This window comes from Mirounga leonina, unplaced genomic scaffold (assembly GCF_011800145.1).
Source record: "Mirounga leonina isolate KUSES-001 unplaced genomic scaffold, KU_Mleo_1.0 Mir_53, whole genome shotgun sequence".
NCBI classification, from domain to species: domain Eukaryota; kingdom Metazoa; phylum Chordata; class Mammalia; order Carnivora; family Phocidae; genus Mirounga; species Mirounga leonina.
The window spans coordinates 3,819,838-3,837,436 of NW_023270807.1; the positions used below are offsets into that span (position 1 = coordinate 3,819,838).

A 17,599-nucleotide genomic window follows, 5' to 3' on the forward strand; every position below is an offset into this window, starting at 1 on the left:
AGTCTCTAATTAACAGTACATTCCTTCTAATTTATTCTATCTTAGGACCCAAATTCTTCCCTGGCAAGATTACATCAAAAGCCCCACCAGCAGACAGTGGATACTATTTATTTATGAATAGAAGTTGACCACATTCCAGAAACTCCTTACCCCACCTCTGCCACAGCCCCTCTCGGCATTTCCATCTTGTATTTCTTTCCCTTTCTCCTCTCCTTTCTCAGAGTCATGAGGTCATCATTGTGGCTCCTGCTTGGCGGTTTTTTTTTCCCCGGTTAAATGGAGTGGCTCATCTCTTTGACATAGTAATTCCTCCTCTAGCAATTTATCCTAAGGAAAGAATCAGAAATAACAATCCCTAAGAGAATAGCATAATGGATACCCGCGTATAATGTATAATCAAGCATGTTTATATGAGGATATTCTTCACAGCATTATTTATAAGAACAAACATTTGGCAGCAGTTGGTGGTTAAGTTGTGGAGGTTCATGTGAGAGGCTGGCATTTGCCATTAAGAATCCTGTCCCGGAAAAATGTCCGAGGGCGTGGAGGAAATGCTCACAATGAAATGTGGACTCAGAAGACCAGCTGCAAGCCGGGGTTTAGGTTGGGTTGAACCCTGCGAGGTTGCCCATACTCCACGGGGCCTGCCTGGGCAGCCGGTTCCGGGGGTTTAATCCCACAGCGCGATGATGTGGAGCCCACTCACCTCCAGGAAAAGGGTTCCATAAAACAGAATGGAAATATATATCAAACGCTAACAGGAGGGGTTTATATTTTGCTCTTACACTTTTTGCATATTGTATTTTCCAATATTCCGGCCCCTCCCCAGCTGAATTTTTTTGATGTTTTTGAAATCAAAAAAGCATAACTAACAGTTTAAAATGTCCCCAAGGGACGTTTCTCCAAGTTGGGACACAGGCTTCCCACCATCACTCCGAGCGAGGGCTGTGGAAAGTCGCCGGGGTGGCATCTTTGACCGGTGGCCAGCGCGGGGAGGGGGCGCGGGGGGGGGGTAGGGGGCGGGGCTGCCTCTCCCTACCCTCCCCCCGTTGGGGTTGGCCCAGGGGTGCACTGGGTGGGGCTCTGTCTGCTGGCTAGACCACCAGGGCTGGCCAGGGCACTCAGAGGGCTCTCCCAGGGCCCCCACACCCCTGTCTGCCTGCAGGAGCTGGGGGTCTCCTTTGGAGAGTGCAGCGCTGCCCTGGGTCACAACATCCTGGAGCCCGTGGTGGACCTGGCCCGGTGAGTGCCGCCCGCTGCCCCCCACCCAGAGTCCCCTGGGCAGCCTCCAGAGCCCTCCTGTGGGAAGGGAAGGCCCGCTCTGAGGAAGCACTGTGAAGCCACAGAGAGAAGGAGAGAAAGCACTGTGCGGAGAGTCTGAGTCCAGTTCTACCAGTCCCGCTGACCATATGGACTCCTGAAAGGCTCGCGCGCTCTCTCAGCCTCAGCCTGCTTTCTCATCTGCGCAGTGCAGTGAGACAGAGGGTCACCTTCCTGCTCTCCACCTTCTAGTCACTTCCACTAGATGTTTTTTTTCAACTTTTTTTTTTTTTTAAGATTTTATTTATTTGACAGAGAGAGACACAGCGAGAGAGGGAACACAAGCAGGGGGAGTGGGAGAGGGAGAAGCAGGCTTCCTGTGGAGCAGGGAGCCCGATGCGGGACTCGATCCCAGGACCCTGGGATCATGACCCGAGCCGAAGGCAGACGCTTAACGACTGAGCCACCCAGGTGCCCTTATGGTGCCATGAAAGACAAGGCAAAGGACTTTTTTTTTTTTTTTTTTTGAGAGAGAATGAGAGACAGAGAGCATGAGAGGGAGGAGGGTCAGAGGGAGAAGCAGGCTTCTCGCCGAGCAGGGAGCCCGATGCGGGACTCGATCCCGGGACTCCAGGATCATGACCTGAGCCGAAGGCAGTCGCTTAACCAACTGAGCCACCAAGGCGCCCCTTTTTTCAACTTTTTATTTTTCTTTATTTACTTAAGTAATCTCTACACCCAGTGTGGGGCTCCCACTCATGACCCCGAGATCATGAGTCGCATGCCCTTCCAACTGAGCCAGGCAGGTGCCCCAACTTCCACTAGATTTAGAATAACATCCAAACGCCTGGAAATGGCCTTCATCTTGGAGGTCCGGTCCCCACGCACACACATGTGCACTCACTGTCTCAGCTTGAGCCCCTCAGAGGGGCCGTTCCTGACCACTCTCCGTCCCACCACTCTTCTGGATCCCTGTCCCCTGTTTGTGTCCTTCAAAGCCCTTCTGGACAAACTGTAATTATGCGTGCATCTGTCCGGCTCCCAGTTGGGGGCTGCCTCCTGCCTGAGGCTGTGGATCCAGGAGGGCAGGGCTGGGTCTGTTTTGTCCAGCCCCCTCCCGGCACACCCAGGGCCTGGCACATACCGGGAGCCCAGTGAATGAAGGAAATGAGTAAGGTGGAAGGGGTCCTAGGCTGGATGACCTGGAAGCCCCCTCTGTGACAAAGCAGCCAGGGTGAGTCTGCGAAACGGCTCACCTGGTCACTCCGTGATGTCCTCTGATGGACAACTGCTCAACAGCTTCCCTTTGCTTCAGGACAAAAGCCCAAGTTCCTGAATATGGCTTCCAGGCCCCCGGGGCCCTGAACCCCTGTAGCCTCGAGGCTTCTTTCTGGCCGGTCTTTAGGCTTTGTGATTCGGCGGCGCAGTGGTCCGCACTCAGTAAATATATCATGAGTGAATGAATGAATGAGCTTCTTTGATTTCCCCAACCCCCAAGCTCTCTGTCTCTCACTGAGCCTTTGCCCTCTGCCGGGAATGCACCTCCCCTTGCTGCTAGCGAACGCTTCTCCACTGCTTGGTCTCAGCTCTGACACTGCCTCCTTCCTCCTTCGACGACCTTCGAGGACACGTCCCTCTGTGTGCTTCCTCATTCCTGGGTTCTGATGGCCCCTTCTCTCTCTGGCTCCTCATCTCTCGAGGCAAGGACATGCCGGCTTCGTTGTCCTATTCAGAGTCCCTTGCACAGTGTCTGGCGCACAGGAGGCTGGAAAGAATGCTAGGAAAGAGACAGAAGACCAAAGTCCCCATGGCCCCATTTTTCGGGTGCTGTGTGGGATGCAGCGCAAGGGCAGGGGAAGTGGGAAGAGAGGAAGCTCGGGGGGCGCGATCCCCCAGCCCCACAGCTGCACCCACGGGCCCCTCCCTGCTGCCCTTGGAAGGGGAGACAGAGGACTGATGTCTGGTGTCATCACACAGGGCCCTCAAGATGCAGGAGGACCGCCTGAAGGACTCACTGGTGGAGGTGACCCCCAAGAGGCCACAGAAGAGAGCTGAATGCTGCTTCTGACCCTCCAGCCCAGCCAGGGGTGGGGGGATAGCCACCCCTGGGGTTTCCTGTCCCACCTTGCCAGGATGCAGCCATGACAGAGATGGCCAGCCTGGAAGTTCAGGACAATCCCCCTCAGGTCAGGACTTGGATCCCAGGGCAGGGGCTGTGCTAAGGCTGCCCTTTGCACGCTGAAGGATTTGAGGGGGTGGTGGGTAGTGGTGGTGGTGGTGGTGAAAACTTTCAAAAGAAAGAAAAAGTCAAAAATGAATTAAGGAAAACACACCATATTATTGGCCACACATCCCTGTGGGGTAAAATCATAGGGTGAATGTGTGGGGGTGTTATTGCTCTTTTTATATGTATTTGTATTTCTAGATCTTCTGCAACGCCTGGGTATTCCTTACATAATGCGAAATATAACTAAGTGTCACAGGGAGGGAGGGAAAGAAACTTTCCGAGGAGCTTGCTTTGGGGCTGATTACCAAGTGCTGCAACCTGTTCATTATGAGACGCTTTATTAAAGCAGTCCCGCTGTTCCGTGCCTGCGAAGCTCGTGAACGTTGTCTCACTCACCACCTGTTTGTGAGCATCAAGTTTCTTCCGAGCAGAATCCGATTCCTGAGGAAGAGCAGTGTTTCGATGGCCCCTGATAGGCCCTATTACCCCTGTCTCCCTGAGCCCCGACCCCACTCCCTTTCCCCAAGACCCTGCTCTAATGTTGTGATGTTGCCTGGTGCAGCCCTCTGCCCTGAGGTTGGGGGGTGTTTGGGGGGGCCTGCGGAGCAGTGGAAAAACTAGATTCAGATCACTCGTGGGCTCCCCTTCGGAGCTTTGGTTGGAGTTCCCAGAACCGCCTACCATTCGCCTCCTGGAAGGTGGCTGCCCATTATAAGCCGGGCTGGGGTCCTCAGTGCCCTTAAGGAGGCTGCTTTGAGAGATGGCCCCTCATTGTTGGACTGTCTTCTGTCATGTACATTTGCTGCAACTATTGTCCCTGTCATCCTACTGTTAACCGCAATGATGCTCGCCACGTCCTGCAGCCCGGTGCGTGCAGGACTCTGACAAGTAATCACTCAGTACTGGGGAACCAGAGGAAACCCCAGTTTCACAGAGAGACAAGCAGAGACAGTTTGAGAGAAAGAGGTACAGAGCGAGAGACTGCAGGAGAGAGAGAGGGCAGGAAGTAGAAGACAGAGCCTTCCGACTGGCTTAATCAGTCTCCAGTCTTTGCCCCTACCCCCCTGCTCAGTTCCGAAAGGGACACCTCTGCAGCAGTGAGCTCTTTGTTGTTAGCGGCATACAAGGGGAAGTCGGGTGACACTTTGCCAAGAGGCAAGGTAAAAAAGATTCAGGCGTCAGAAGCCTGAGGTTGGATCAGATGCCCTAATGGGTCCCATTCAGCCTCTAGTCAATATGCAGGATGATTTCGTGATCAGCTAGTTCTCTTACAGGCCTCCCTCACGGATTCTTTCTTACCTTCTCCCTTCCTGGATCCTCTCTGTCAGCCCACAAGCCTCCCCTTGCTCTGAGCAGTTTCTAGGCTGTAGTAGGTTCTAAGACAGACAGGCAGACAGACAGGGAGAGGTGGGCTGGAGTGAGTGATGCCTGGCCACGGGCGGGGGTGGGGGGGGCCGGTCCCGCTGTTGCTAATGGCTCTCTCTGGGGTCTGGGGACCTGGCAGGCCCCAACATCTCTGCCCTGTAGGCCAGCGAGTTAATGAGGCAGGTAAGCAGGGTGTGATTCCTGGGGGAGCCAGTAGAGCGGATAGAGCCCCCCATGTCCTTCGGGGAACCTGAAGGGGTCCCCCGGGCCTGCCCCTCCCATCTCAGCTCTGCCCCAGCTGTGGGCAGCCGGCTCAGGTTCCCTAGAGGTGGGGTGTGAGAAGGGACCGCACACCTGCCCAGAACCGTCTCTTAGCTTTCTCTGGCAAGATCCAGCTTCTGCGCAGAGCAGAGCTGTGGAGGGGCCGCCAGCCCTGCTTGGTGTCAGAGGCCCCCAAGTCAGCAAGCAGGGCCCAGGAACCTCAGAGCAGCACGATGCACGTGAGAGCAGCAGGAGGGACCCAAGGTAGATTTCAGAGTGAACTTCCAGGCAAGTGGTGAGTTCTCAGGGCATGTCTGCCAAGGGGGCTCTGGTCACACCTTAGCTTGAGGCTGATTAAGAAAAGGAAGGCCAGACTGGGCTGATGGGGCTCAGGATGTGGAGTGAGAAGGGGAGGGCAGGGGGACTAAATGGAGCCTGGACAGAGGTGTTAGGAGAGAGAGCTTTTTGGAGCTGAGGGTGGGCAGGACCTAACAGCCCACATTTATAAAGCACCTACTTCGTGCCAGGCACTATTCTGAGCACCTAACTTGTCCTACCCCATTTAATCCTCACATCAACCCTAGGAGATGGGGCTTGCTTATCCCCACTTTACAGATGAGGAAAATGAGGCACAGAGGATAAGTAGCTTGTCCACAGTCAACGCAGCTAGAAAGTGGTACAGCGGGGCTTTGAACCCAGGCCCCAGCAGTCACAAGCTTCACCACGAAGTTAGGGGGCTTCTTATAGGAAGGTAAATATTTATATAAATATTTATTTATTGAGTTAATGGGCAAGTCTCGTCCCAGGAAAGCTAGGGATTCTGGCCTGGTTTGTGGGGTGGCAGGTGGAGATACTGGCCCCTGGGCTGACTCGGGGATGTCTAGACCCCATTTCTCAGCCTGACCCCTCTCAATCGGGGGCTCCCCATGTCCTCAGCATGTAGGATGGAGTGAGGGTGAGGAGGAAGCTGGGGTGCGGCTCTTCCCCCAGCCCCTGCCTGCTAGCCAGCACAGCACAGCTGGAGAGGGCAAGCTGCTCTGCCCTGGAGAATCCTCTGGGATCTTTCGAAAATGCCAAAGCCCAGACCAGCTAAATCCCGTCCCCAGGGTGGGACCTGTGGATTAGTATTTTTGAAACTCCCCAGGTGATCCCACTGTGCAGACAAGCTTGGGAACCCCTGACAGGGGCTTCACACCTTCTCAAAGCCCCTGCATATCCATCTTCTTGCTGAACCTCAAATTATATCTGCCTGTTTCATAGGCAGGCAAGGTTTTGTTTTAAAAAAAAAAAAAAACATATATATATATAGGGCACCTGGGTGGCTATCCGACTGGCTATCGGTTGAGCATCCGACTCTGGATTTCGGCTCAGGTCACGATCTCCGAGTCTTGAGATCAAGCCCACATCGGGCTCTGCACTCAGCAGGGCGTCTGCTTCTCTCCCTCTGCCCCTCCCCCAACTCTCTAAATAAATAAATAATAAATTAATCTAAAAAATACACACACACACCCCAAATTCAATTTCTTCTCCCTGCAGAAATTGTAGAAATAAACTACAAAGAGGAAAATGAAAATTACCTGCACCTCACCCTTTTGTAGCAGTTATGTTGACATCTGTTTTATTTTATTTCCTTCCTTCTTCACAGTTGAGGAAACTGAGGTGGGGAAACTGGGTAACTTTCCCAAAGTCACGGAGCTCCTAAGTAGCCTAGTCTGGATTCGAACCTGGGGCGCTGACCGAGGCGTCCTGTCGGGTTGTTGTGAGGTCTCACGTGACTGACTCCCAGCAAGGGCCCCCACTGGATGCAGGGGGCTGTGAAAGGAGGGGGGCTCTCCAGGGAAAGAGGAAGGTGGCCTCGGGCTGGTTTCCACACTGTCCTTGTGTGTCCGGAGCGGGAGCCTGGAGCGGGGGCGGAGCCCAAGGCCACGTTCACCGCCGCCGGGCTCACAGCCGCGCCCGAGCAACTGCCCCGACGGCTCTTCGCCGGCTCTGCGGCCTCATCCTGGGGGCGGGGCTGCGGGCCAACGGGCTGATGCTGCTGCTGGCGGCCCCGAGCTCAGGCGCCTCCCGGCCACTCCGCGCCCTGACCACCAGCCTCATGGTGAACATCGCGCTGTCCGACCTGCTCTTCCTGGCCTGCGTGGTACCCGTGCTGCCGCTGAGCTTCCTGCGGCCCGACTGGTGGCTGGGCCCTGTCATCTGCATCACCAGCCGGGCCACCAACAGCGCCACCACGTTCTGCACCTTCTTTTTTTTTTTTTTTTTTTAAGATTTTATTTATTTATTCATGAGAGACAGAGACAGAGAGAGAGAGAGAGAGGCAGAGGGAGAAGCAGGCTCCCAAGGAGCAGGGAGCCCGATGTGGGACTCGATCCCAGGACCCTGGGATCATGACCTGAGCCGAAGGCAGACGCTTAACCATCTGAGCCACCCAGGCGCCCTGTTCTGCACCTTCTACAGCATGGTGGCCATGGCTTTTCTGCGCCACGTGGCGGTGGCCCGGCTGATGTGGCCCTCCCGGCTGGCCGGGGCGCCTGCCTGCTGCTCTGTGGGGCCATGTGGGTCCTGGGCCTCGCCGTGTCGTTGCCCACCTGGCTGTTCCAAAGTGTGGTGGTGCAGGAGGGGGCAGCTGGAATCGGGGCCTGCGTCCGAGCCCTGCCCAGACCTCCTGCTACTTACCCCTGCTGGGAGCCTGGCCTTCCTGCCTTGTATGTGCCGGCTGGGCTGCTCTTTCAGCCACGTGGGCTGGCTCATGTGGACACAGCCTCGTGGCCCCAGAGGGGAGAGCATCCAGGAGCACCAGGAGAACACAGGGCTCATCCTTGTGGTGCTGGTGGTCTTTGTGCTGATGTGGGGGCCCTGCTCCATGCTGGGCTATGTGGCAGCCGTGGGTGGCCTCCCTGCCATGCTGGTGGCTTTCGTGGCATCCAGCCTCTGTACCATCCTGTCCTACTCCAATTGTGCCATCAGCCCCAACCTCTGCTTCTACCTCTCCCGCCACTTCCAGGCGGGGCTCAGGGATCTCTTCCGAAGGCCAGTGGCAGCCAGGCACACTGCGGGTGTGGCCGGGGCATCCAGCCCCTCCAGGAAAGGGCCCCAGGAGGCCTGCGGGGTCTGGCGGGGATCTGAGAAGATAGGCTGATGGGAGAGAGGGCTGAGAGTCAAGAGAGGTGGGAAGACCCTTAGGGACGCTAGAGCCTGTCCCCTCCATTTTACCAGTGGGGAGACTGAGATCCAGAGAGGGCAGGTGGCCCAGCCAAGGGGACACAGCAACTAAAATGGCAACTAGATTGATGCTCCCATTCCACCTTGGGACTCAGATCCTTATAGATTCTACCACTTCCTAGTTGTATGACCTTGAGCAAGTCCCTTCACCTGTCTATGACTCTTCTCTCATCTGGAAAATGGGATAATGATCACACCTTCTTCACAGGGTTGTTATAAAGATAAACGTAACACATATAATGTGTTTAGAAGAATGCCTGCTGCTTCGTAAGTGCATTTGAGTGTTGGTCATTACTCTTACTATTATCATCATTTTATTTTTATTAATTCAGGAACATTTGAGGTGAGGACACAAGAGGTCGGTAAAGGGATTCCAAAGGCAGAGAAGTGTGTAGAGGAATGACCCAGAGAATGACAGCCCAGGTCCTTAATCCCGAAGGCCTGGGGAGCGAATGGGGGTGAGGGGAGGAGACCGCTGCAGCTGGGGTGGGGGCCCAGAGGCCAGGAGAGCCTTTCAGGGACTTCTCCCTTCTTTGCCTGCCCTCCCCTAGCTCAGTCACACACATACCTCTCAGCCCAACAAGGGAATACAAAGTCAACCTTGGAGCTGTGAATTTCTGAACGCCCTCCTTTCTTCTCTGTGGTTACTCTTCCCAGTGTGGCACGCCCCTTCCTTCTTTCCAGAGCAACCGAAGGTCTCCACCTCTCCTACCCCATCTCCTCTGAGAAGTTCCCAAACTCCAGGCCCTCCCTCTGGCCTCCTGGGAGCAGGCCTCAGAATCTGTGTTAGCCTGGGAACCAGGGAGATTGTCTTAAAGTCCCAAGACAACATGTTCTGCTTGGTAACAGTGTTACAGCTAAACGTGCGCACACACACACACACACACACTGTCCCCACGGTCAAAAATCTTTGGAAACAATGGGTTGAACCAAGTTAAACCAGTCTCTTTGCTGCAGGACTTATCAGAGCCTTGAATACCCTAAAGGCCATTGGGGTTCTCTGAGACAGGCTCCCAAAATCCATGCAAGAGAACCAGTGTTCTGTGGAACACACCTTGAGAAATAAGCCAGGAGAGAAGCCACAGCGTCAAGCACAATAAAGATGCACTCAGCAGCGGCTCTGAGACTTGATTCTCCTGCCAGGTGGGCATCTCCTCTCGACGCTTTCCCACAGGTGCCCAAGGGGAGGCAAAATGGGTTACTGGTTCTGGGAACTTTCCTCTTCCCAAGCTATGACCCCACCCAGTTCTCACTCAAAGCGTATCGGAATGCAAGTCAGAGGGGTATCTAATTATAGGGACAGCCATGAATCAGCTCTAATTTACTATAAAATCATAAGAAGTAAATAAGTCCCAAACTTTGGTATAATTAGTACCAAATTTCTTGTGATGTGCAGATTGGGAATGGCTGGCTGGAGGGCTAATCTGACCGTGAGCTTGCCCAGAGGAGGGAGAAGTCCCCTTTCCCTGTGATCCTGGGCTCTGATGGTCACAGTGACTTATATATGAAGAGGGACCAGGAGGAGAGAGGTGGTGTTTATTGTGCTCAAGTGCCTCCTGTCTGTGCACATCACACACTTCATGTGGGCATATCTCGAGGCCCCGCAGTGTGGCCACACGCTAATCCTGCAAGGAAAGAGGAACGGTCCCATCGAACAGGAGCAGGAACTCATCCCGGGCGCATGGCCTGTGAGTCATCCAGGCTGTGCCAGGAGCGCCCCTTTGGTGCCCACAGACCCTGGCCCCTCCCACGGGCTTGGCATCGGTAGCCCAGGGTGGTAGGATTTCCTTGCTCACTGCTCCAAAGTAGGGGTCACTCTCAGAGGGTGCAAGCGTGTGTGAATCAGTGCCTTCAAACCTGAGCAGGGCCTGGCACTGGTGCTCGGTAAATACTTGTGGAGCGATGAGTCAATGAGTGATCAAATGCAATAAAGTGACCCACTTGTTTTCGAGAATAATCTGATCATGTTACTTACCTCTCTCACCTCCTAGCTGGCTCCGTTTCACTCGGAGTAACGCTGAAGCCCTTACCATGGCCTACAGGGCTCTACGCATTCTGGATTCTTCACCTCCCTAATCTCATCTCCTGAATTATCCCCCCACCCCGCCCCTCTTAACACAGCTCCAACAGCACAAGCCTCCCTGCTGTCCTTGACATGAAGTATGCTCCTACCTCAGGGCCTTTGCACTCACTGTTCCTTCTACTTGGAGCCCTCCTGCCCTGGATACCAGCACGCCTCCTTCTCTCATTTCCTTAGGGCTCATCTCAACCTTCGCCTCCTCAAAGAGGCCCTCCGTGACCACCTCATCTAAAATACCACCCTATCCCTCTCCAGCCCCTTCTTCTCTGTTATTTGTCTTTGTAACTCTTACCACCACCTGAAATTAGGTTATCCCTATTTGTTTGTGTGCTTACTGGGTTTTCCCCTGTCTTATTTGTGTGTCTGTTGTAAGCTCTGTGTGGGGACAGGGCCTGCGTTTTGTTCATTGCTGCATCCCGAGTCACCAGCACAGGCCCTGGTACATCGTAGTTGCTCAGGAAATCCTTATCGAACAAAAGAATGGGAGAGAGAGTGAGGAGAACCCGGAGCCTGTCAAATAGCAATACATTTGCTATTTTCCACAGGAGAAAGGAAAACAAGGAACTTTACTAAAAGAACCAAGTTTACTTCAGTTTAAGGCAAATTCCACAAAGAGACTGCCTCAGAGACGGGCACAGGACCAGACAGCGTAGAAACACCACCATCATGCATGACAGGAAGGGAAGTGGTGTGGGGCAGCGGACAGGGAGGGGGCCTGGTGTCCACCCAGACATGGGATGTGGAGTGGGCTGAGGAGCCCCATGCTGCGGGAGGGGCTGACATGCACGACTTGCTCCCCATGTGGGTAAAGGCTGGGCAGCTCGGTGGGCCTGGGGGTGAGATCACCCTTCTCACCTTCCCCACAGCAGAGGCAGGGGCTCGGGCTCAGACATCAGAGCCCAAGGCTGAAGGACTAGGGTGGACTTGAGGTGACAGGATGGAACAGGGTGACCTTAAGAGCCAAGACGGCCTGGAGTAAGGGGTCACACTGCTGAGGAGTGGGATGGGGGAAGCTGGGCATGGCATGAATGGACTCTCAGGATACCAGAGCTGAAGGTCAACCTGGGACCATCTGGTCAACCCTCTTGCCCTACTTCTGAGTCCCAGAAGGCAGAAGGGCCTTCCTTGGGTTCCCACAGGCGGGGGCTGTATGCAGGGCTTGAACTCAGGACTCCTATCTCCTATCCCTGTGGGAGAGAGGGGCAGTGTGGGAGTGCTGGGGCTGGACTATTCCTTCCAAGGCCTCCAGGGGGGCAGCAGAGGACTGGGCTCCAAGGGCCCTGGGCCGCAGGAGAAGGGGATGCCTGGAGCCAGGAGTCAAGTGTAAGGTGCCTGTGGGCCCACACCAGGGAGAGGCCTGTGGATCTGTGTATCTAAAACCAGTGTCATTCTGGGCCTGAGAGGCACCAGAAAGGACTCTGTGCCTGAAAAGCCCCCATTCCTAGCCCATTATGTGGCCTATGGCCTCCCCACACAGCCTCCCCTTCATGGGTCCACTGGGCACCCGTGGCATGCAAGTGTCCTGGGAGGGGCCACATGTTCGGGCATCCCTGCAGACCCATCAGCCTCACAGGGTTCACTGGAAATAGGGATGGGGGAGATACTGGGGGGGGGGGGGGCCAGGGTCCAGGTGTAGGAGTAGACTGCACAGGAGGAGGGGAGGGCCTAGGGCCCTGGAGGAGAGAGGCCCAGCTCAGGCTTCAGGGCCACAGAGGAGCAGATGGGATTGCCCAGGTGGGCTGAGGGGGACCCCAATCCTCCTGACCATTAACCCCTTCCTGGCTGGGCTAGAACCAGGTGTCAGGGGGACATGAAAAGGGCAGGGGCCCGGAACCTCATCTCCACCACCCATACCCTCCAATTCCCCGGGTTTGGGCCCTGAGGCCAGGAAATGAGAGAGGAGTCTTCAGAGGCCCTGTCCCCCGCTGGCCTCCCAGGCACACACAAAAGGCACACACAAAGGCTAGGCATGGCATATTTTAAGGGGGGCTGGGGACCCCAGCTGTGCTTCCACTGCCCCACCCAGGGAGCCGCCCGCCACAGGCCAGGGGCCTTCAGGAAGAGTGCTCAGATGTGTGTGTGCAGGGGGGAGGCAGGGGGGGTGCGGGCTGGGGACCGTGGGGGTGAGGGCTCCGGGGCCGCAGGCGGGGGGCGCGGGCGGATGCCCTGTGCCTTCATGTAGGACACCAGCTGGTCAGGGATCTCGGCTAGCACATCGCGGGCCAGGCGTGCCATGCTCAGCACGTGGTTGCCCGTGCGGTCCACGTAGTCCCTGAAGGGCACAAACTGGCCAAAGGAAAGGCACGGTCAGGCCGAGTCTCTAGCTGGACCCCAGCTCCCCCCAGTCTCCAGCCCCTGTCCCACGCCTCCCCAGCCTCTGCCCTCTCCACTCAGCCCCTCCGCCTGCTGGTGAATACTGAGAGGCTGTTCTCTCATTGGCTCAACAGATACTTACAGATCACCTATCCCATGCCAGGATGCACCCCTGAACAGGAGCTCTAAAGCTCTGAAGTCTTGGCACCAAGCACAGGGACTCAGCCAGCGCTAGGAAAATGCTGGATGAACCCCCTGGCTTTTGGGAAACCGGCCTTCCCATCTCCCCAACCTCTCTGTCTCCTTTGCTCTGCTTCTCCTCCTCCGTCTCTGGGCCAAAACCTAAAGTCGGGCCTCTCTGGCTTCCTCCCAGGGGGTGACCCTCCCAACCCCTTGAGTGCCTCAGCTCACTCCTCCCTCCGGCCTTTCCATACATGGGTCCCCCCTCCCAGACTGCCCCTGCTCTGGGGTCTAGCCTCCTAACTTTGGTCTCCAACCTTGGAATGACCCCTCCCCCACTGCCATTGTTTTAACCCAGGGGTTCTGTGGGATGCCAGTCTTTATTCCCAATCTCCTGAACACTGCAGGAGGTTCAGAGACAGGAGTGCTTACTAAGGTGCATTGAGACTTGACTGGGCAGGGACGCCCTGAGGACCAACACCTGTCAGCTCACTACATGTGCCATCCTACATAAGATGTTAAGACACAGATCCAATGAACCAGGCAATGCCCGTTCCTGGAGAGGGTTACGGCCATAAAGACACCTCCTCCACCTCCAGGGGGTTTGCCGTCTCTCTGGGAAGGCAGCCCTGCAGAAGACACTGGAAAGTGCAAGTATTGGGGTATAAGTGCTCTGCAGGAGACCATGGAGGCTTGGCGGCTCAGGGAGATCTTGGCAGAGCATTCTGGTCAGGGCAACAACATTGGCGGGGAAAGTCTCACACATGGTAGGGAGGGGTTCAACCGGGGGGAGAAGTGTTACCCAAGGAATGATTCCTGTTCCCTTCTTTGGTGGCCAGGGCACTCTGGGGCTCCCTCCAAGGCCCCTTTCCAGAGAAGTCTCTAAAAGCGGGTATGAGGTCAGCCTGGCTAGAGGGGCTCTGGCATTTTCCTTGGGGCAGGCAGGGTTTGGGCTTCACCTGGACAATGTCCCGCTCTGCCAGCTTCCCCCGTGAGGAGATCCGCACGTCATCACCATCCAGCTCCACCATGGCTGTGTGAGGAGAGGCATTGGGGGTGGGCTGAATTAATGGTGGGCACCTGGGCCTGGCAGGACAGTGGACTTGTCCTCTAATCCCAGGCCAATCCAGGACAGAGACCGTCAGACCAGACCCCCACGTTAGAGATGAGGAAACTGAGGGCAGGAGACAGGAGGAGCCCAACATGGTGAGTCTCTGACTTCTAGCCCAGTGCTCCAGCTCCCCACCCTCCGCAGGCAACCAGGGTTGGAGGAGGGAGGAGGGGCGGGCCTCCTCCCCACAGCCTTGGGATATGGGTATGGGTGCACACCCTGACACACCCTTCCCTGTGCAAACAAACACACCCTTACACCCTGCCTGCTCACCCAGACGGTCACACCCACCCATGAGCTCTCACTCTTTGGGGAAGGGTCATTCCCACGGGCCTGAGGCCTCTGGGGAAACATCTGGGGGATGGGGACTTACCGTCGAACTCCGCCTGGCCCACGCCGATGATGATGATGGACATGGGGAGTTTGGCAGCCTGGGAGATCAGGGGTAGGGACAGAAAGGGGTGGGTCAACGGAAGAAAGAGAAGAAATGGAAGACAGAAGGATGGAGACACACAGAGAGACACAAGAAAGGGGAGAGGGGGAGGGGCACGGACCAAGGGAAACAGCCATGGGGCCCCAGAGAGGAAGAGAGGGTCAGGAGGGGGAAATGGGTCACAGGTAGGCTTCTCTGAGACACCCCCACCCCTCTCTGTCTCTGGGCCTCCATCAAGTGGGACACATTTTATGTGGGCATCCAGAAGTGCGAGCGGGGGCTGGAGCCCGTTATACAGGGAGACCATCCAGTAGGGGGAGCCAAGTTCCTGGGCCTCCCCGACTCTGGGCTCCTACTTCGCCCTGGCCAGGCTGGGCTGGGGTCTGGGGCAGCGGTCCTAGAGATGGGTTAATGAGGGGGCCATAAGCGTCAGGAGGGAGTAGACCACCCAGGGTGGGTACAGAGCTCATCAGTGGGACCCCTACACCCCCTAAACTGTCCAGGAAGGCTCGTCCCAAGGGCTTCCCTAAAGAAGTGGGAAGGCATGCCCCCCACCCCCAGCTCACATTGACGATAGCCTCCTTGGTCTGCGCCATGTCCGAGATGACCCCGTCCGTGATGATGAGCAGCACCGAGTACTGGGAGCCGTCCTGCACTGCGGCCGCAGTCCTGGGGGAGGGGGCGGGGGCTGCAGTCTGTCTGGCCTGCTCTGCACCCCTCCCCGCCCCACAACACTTTGGGGAGGGGTATCTCTTTAGGGTCAGGGCTCCCTGAAAGGCGAGTCAATGGAAGAGACGCCCCCCACCCCCGCCACCTTCCCGAGAGGACAGGCGTGGACGGGAACGCTGTGTGAGCCACTGGGATGCGCGTGTAGCGCCCGGCACTCACCTGGCCACATGGGTGACCACAGGGGCGAAGTTGGTGGGGCCGTAGAGCTGCACAGTGCGCAGGCTGTGGTGGTAGGCTTCCAGGATGCCGTCGATGCCACAGCAGGAGGGGTTCTCCTGGTTGCCATTCTGGGGGCACCGGGGATAGGGAGGCTGAGCCCAGTAAGGAGGGAGGAGGCGGAGGGAGGGCAGCCGGGGGCTCTGTGGGGGCGGGGGGGGGGCAGCCAGTGTGGGGAAGGCCAGCGGGCCTGGGATCTCCTCGACTCTTCTCTGGTCGGGGGTAGGGGCAGGGGAGGGAGTCCCCGGGGCAGCTCATGCTCTGGGTGAGCAGGGCCCAAACCCGCTCCTTGCCCCACTCTCTGGACCTGCTCGGACAGGCCCCCGGAAAGGCCTGGCTGCTTCCCTCAGGGAACCTTGAGCAAACCACCACAGCCTCAAATGACTGCCAGGGCGGAGCAGCTCTGGAAGGACTAGCGGGTGATCTGTCCTCCTGTGTCCGGTGCCCAGCATCGTGCCTGGCACGACGGAGTGTCCCCAGCTTGTGGGAGGGAGGGAGAGGAGGTGGCATTTCCACAGGGCCCCCGTCTCAGCACCAACTCAGGCTGCTCCTGGGATGACCTGCAGTTGCCTAGTCCCAGTGCACACCCCTTTACCCTTATTTCTGGGGCCTTGGGGTGGAGGGGTAGTTCAACCATGTCTCCACTCCACCTCTCCTGGGTCTTGTCAGGAAAAGGAGGCCAGAGCCCACTGTGGGTGACATCAGACACGGAGGGGAGGTGCTGGTGAGCAAGGCGGGGAGTGGGCTTCTGGAGGCCCTGATATAAGCTCCCCCCTCCCAAACACAGCAGGCAGCCTACCCACCCCGCCCTCAAAGGCTGCACCTTCTGTCCCAGGGCGGGGAGGACAGGAAATGCCCCCGACCCTGGGCTTGTCACCACGCCCCGAGCCTGGTCAGCCCTCAGCCCGCGCTCCCAGGACCTCCTACCAGCGGGAACTCGTGGGACACCCTTCCGTCAGGGGGCAGCTTGGCCCCGAAGCCTAGGGCGGGAAACATCTTGTCACTGTCGTAGTGCTGGATGATCTCCCCGACGGCAGTCAGCGCCAGCGCATAGGCATTCAGCTGGTAGGGGCTCATGTAGTGCAGGGACGTGGACTGCGACGGGTTCCCTGCGACACGGGACACGGGAACATTTGCTGGTCTCCACACTCCAAGCACCGCAGGCTCAGAATGCAGAAGGGGGTACCCGAGGGCACCCCTAATTTTCTTTATCCTTGATTCCTTTCTTTCTCTCTTGCCACACCTTCAATCCTTCAGTATATCCTGGTTGCTAAACCTTCAAAATATATGCAGCAGCTCACCTCCTGCTCCCCTCCTCTGTGGCAGCCCCCTCCCCTTGTCTGCAGGAAAGCAGGACCCAATTACGACCATCAGTCGGCTTCCGCCCTTGTGCCTGGAGTCCGGCCAGAGGAGCCTGTGAAAGCTCAGGCAGCTAAGGCCATGCCTCTTCTCTGCTCCAAAGGGTCCCATTTTGCCCGGAACCAGACCCACAGTCCTTATGCCGGGGGGGGGGGGGGGGGGGGGAGCGGCAGGTACAGGCCCACAGGGTCTGGCTTCCAGTGACCTCCCTCCTTGCCTCTTGCCATTCCCTCCCCTCACTCACTCAGGCCTGGCCCCCTTGCCATCCCCACCTCAGGGCCTCCGCAGTGGCATATCCCTCTGCTCTGGGACACTTTACCGCAGAGGTACACGTGGCTTGCTCCCTCTACTCAAGTGTCCCCTTCCCGGTGTGGTCTTCCCTGAGTGGCCTCCTGAAAATCACAGCCTCCCCCAATACTCCCTATCCCTCTTGCTGGCTTAAGTGTCCCCCCGCCCCCCGCCCGCCGTAGCCCTCGTCACGACTGGCAATTGCCCACGTTTTACTTATTGAATCATCAAGGGCATTACGTCACAGACTGCCAACGAGAAGATCCTGTCTCTACCTGCTACCAGCGGTACGCTCTTCCATAGCTCCTTACCTCTCAGCCTCAGTTTCTCGTGTGTGGAGTGGGGGTAACAGTCCCACCTCATGGGATTGTTGTGAGGATGAAGCAGGTGGGATTCTTACAACTCTCGCCCCAGCTCTGAATCTTACCACTCTACGACGCTGGGGCCCACCGGAGGAGTCCCAAACCGGGGCTGCTCTGACAGGCATGGGAGAGAGCACAGAGCACCGCTAATGGGGGTCTAGACTCCAAGGGAGGTGGTGACTTTTCTAAC

At 56.9% G+C, this 17,599-nt stretch overlaps 2 protein-coding genes and 1 pseudogene across 4 annotated transcripts in view; 2 read left to right on the forward strand and 1 right to left on the reverse strand.

Annotated features, from left to right (window-relative positions):
- RAB44 (RAB44, member RAS oncogene family) overlaps window positions 1-3,859 on the forward strand; it is a 34,695-nt gene extending 30,836 nt beyond the window's left edge. The window contains exons 13-14 of one of the 2 annotated variants that reach the window (XM_034991161.1): window positions 1,166-1,242; window positions 3,238-3,859. In XM_034991161.1, the coding sequence (XP_034847052.1) occupies window positions 1,166-1,242; window positions 3,238-3,328 (168 nt within the window). In that variant the 3' untranslated portion in view covers window positions 3,329-3,859. The remainder of the gene's footprint in view (window positions 1-1,165; window positions 1,243-3,237) is intronic. The other variant, XM_034991162.1, reaches the window with a different exon arrangement.
- A 468-nt stretch (window positions 3,860-4,327) lies between these two features.
- Window positions 4,328-8,255, forward strand: LOC118000894 (annotated as a pseudogene).
- Window positions 8,256-10,989: 2,734 nt separating this feature from the next.
- Window positions 10,990-17,599, reverse strand: part of CPNE5 (copine 5) — an 88,052-nt gene continuing 81,442 nt past the window's right edge. For both annotated transcript variants that reach the window (XM_034991157.1, XM_034991156.1), the window contains 6 exons: window positions 16,328-16,509; window positions 15,344-15,471; window positions 15,022-15,124; window positions 14,396-14,453; window positions 13,871-13,944; window positions 10,990-12,704 (listed from right to left, as the gene is read on the reverse strand). In XM_034991157.1, coding sequence (XP_034847048.1) covers window positions 12,486-12,704; window positions 13,871-13,944; window positions 14,396-14,453; window positions 15,022-15,124; window positions 15,344-15,471; window positions 16,328-16,509 — 764 coding nt within the window. In that variant the 3' untranslated portion in view covers window positions 10,990-12,485. The remainder of the gene's footprint in view (window positions 12,705-13,870; window positions 13,945-14,395; window positions 14,454-15,021; window positions 15,125-15,343; window positions 15,472-16,327; window positions 16,510-17,599) is intronic.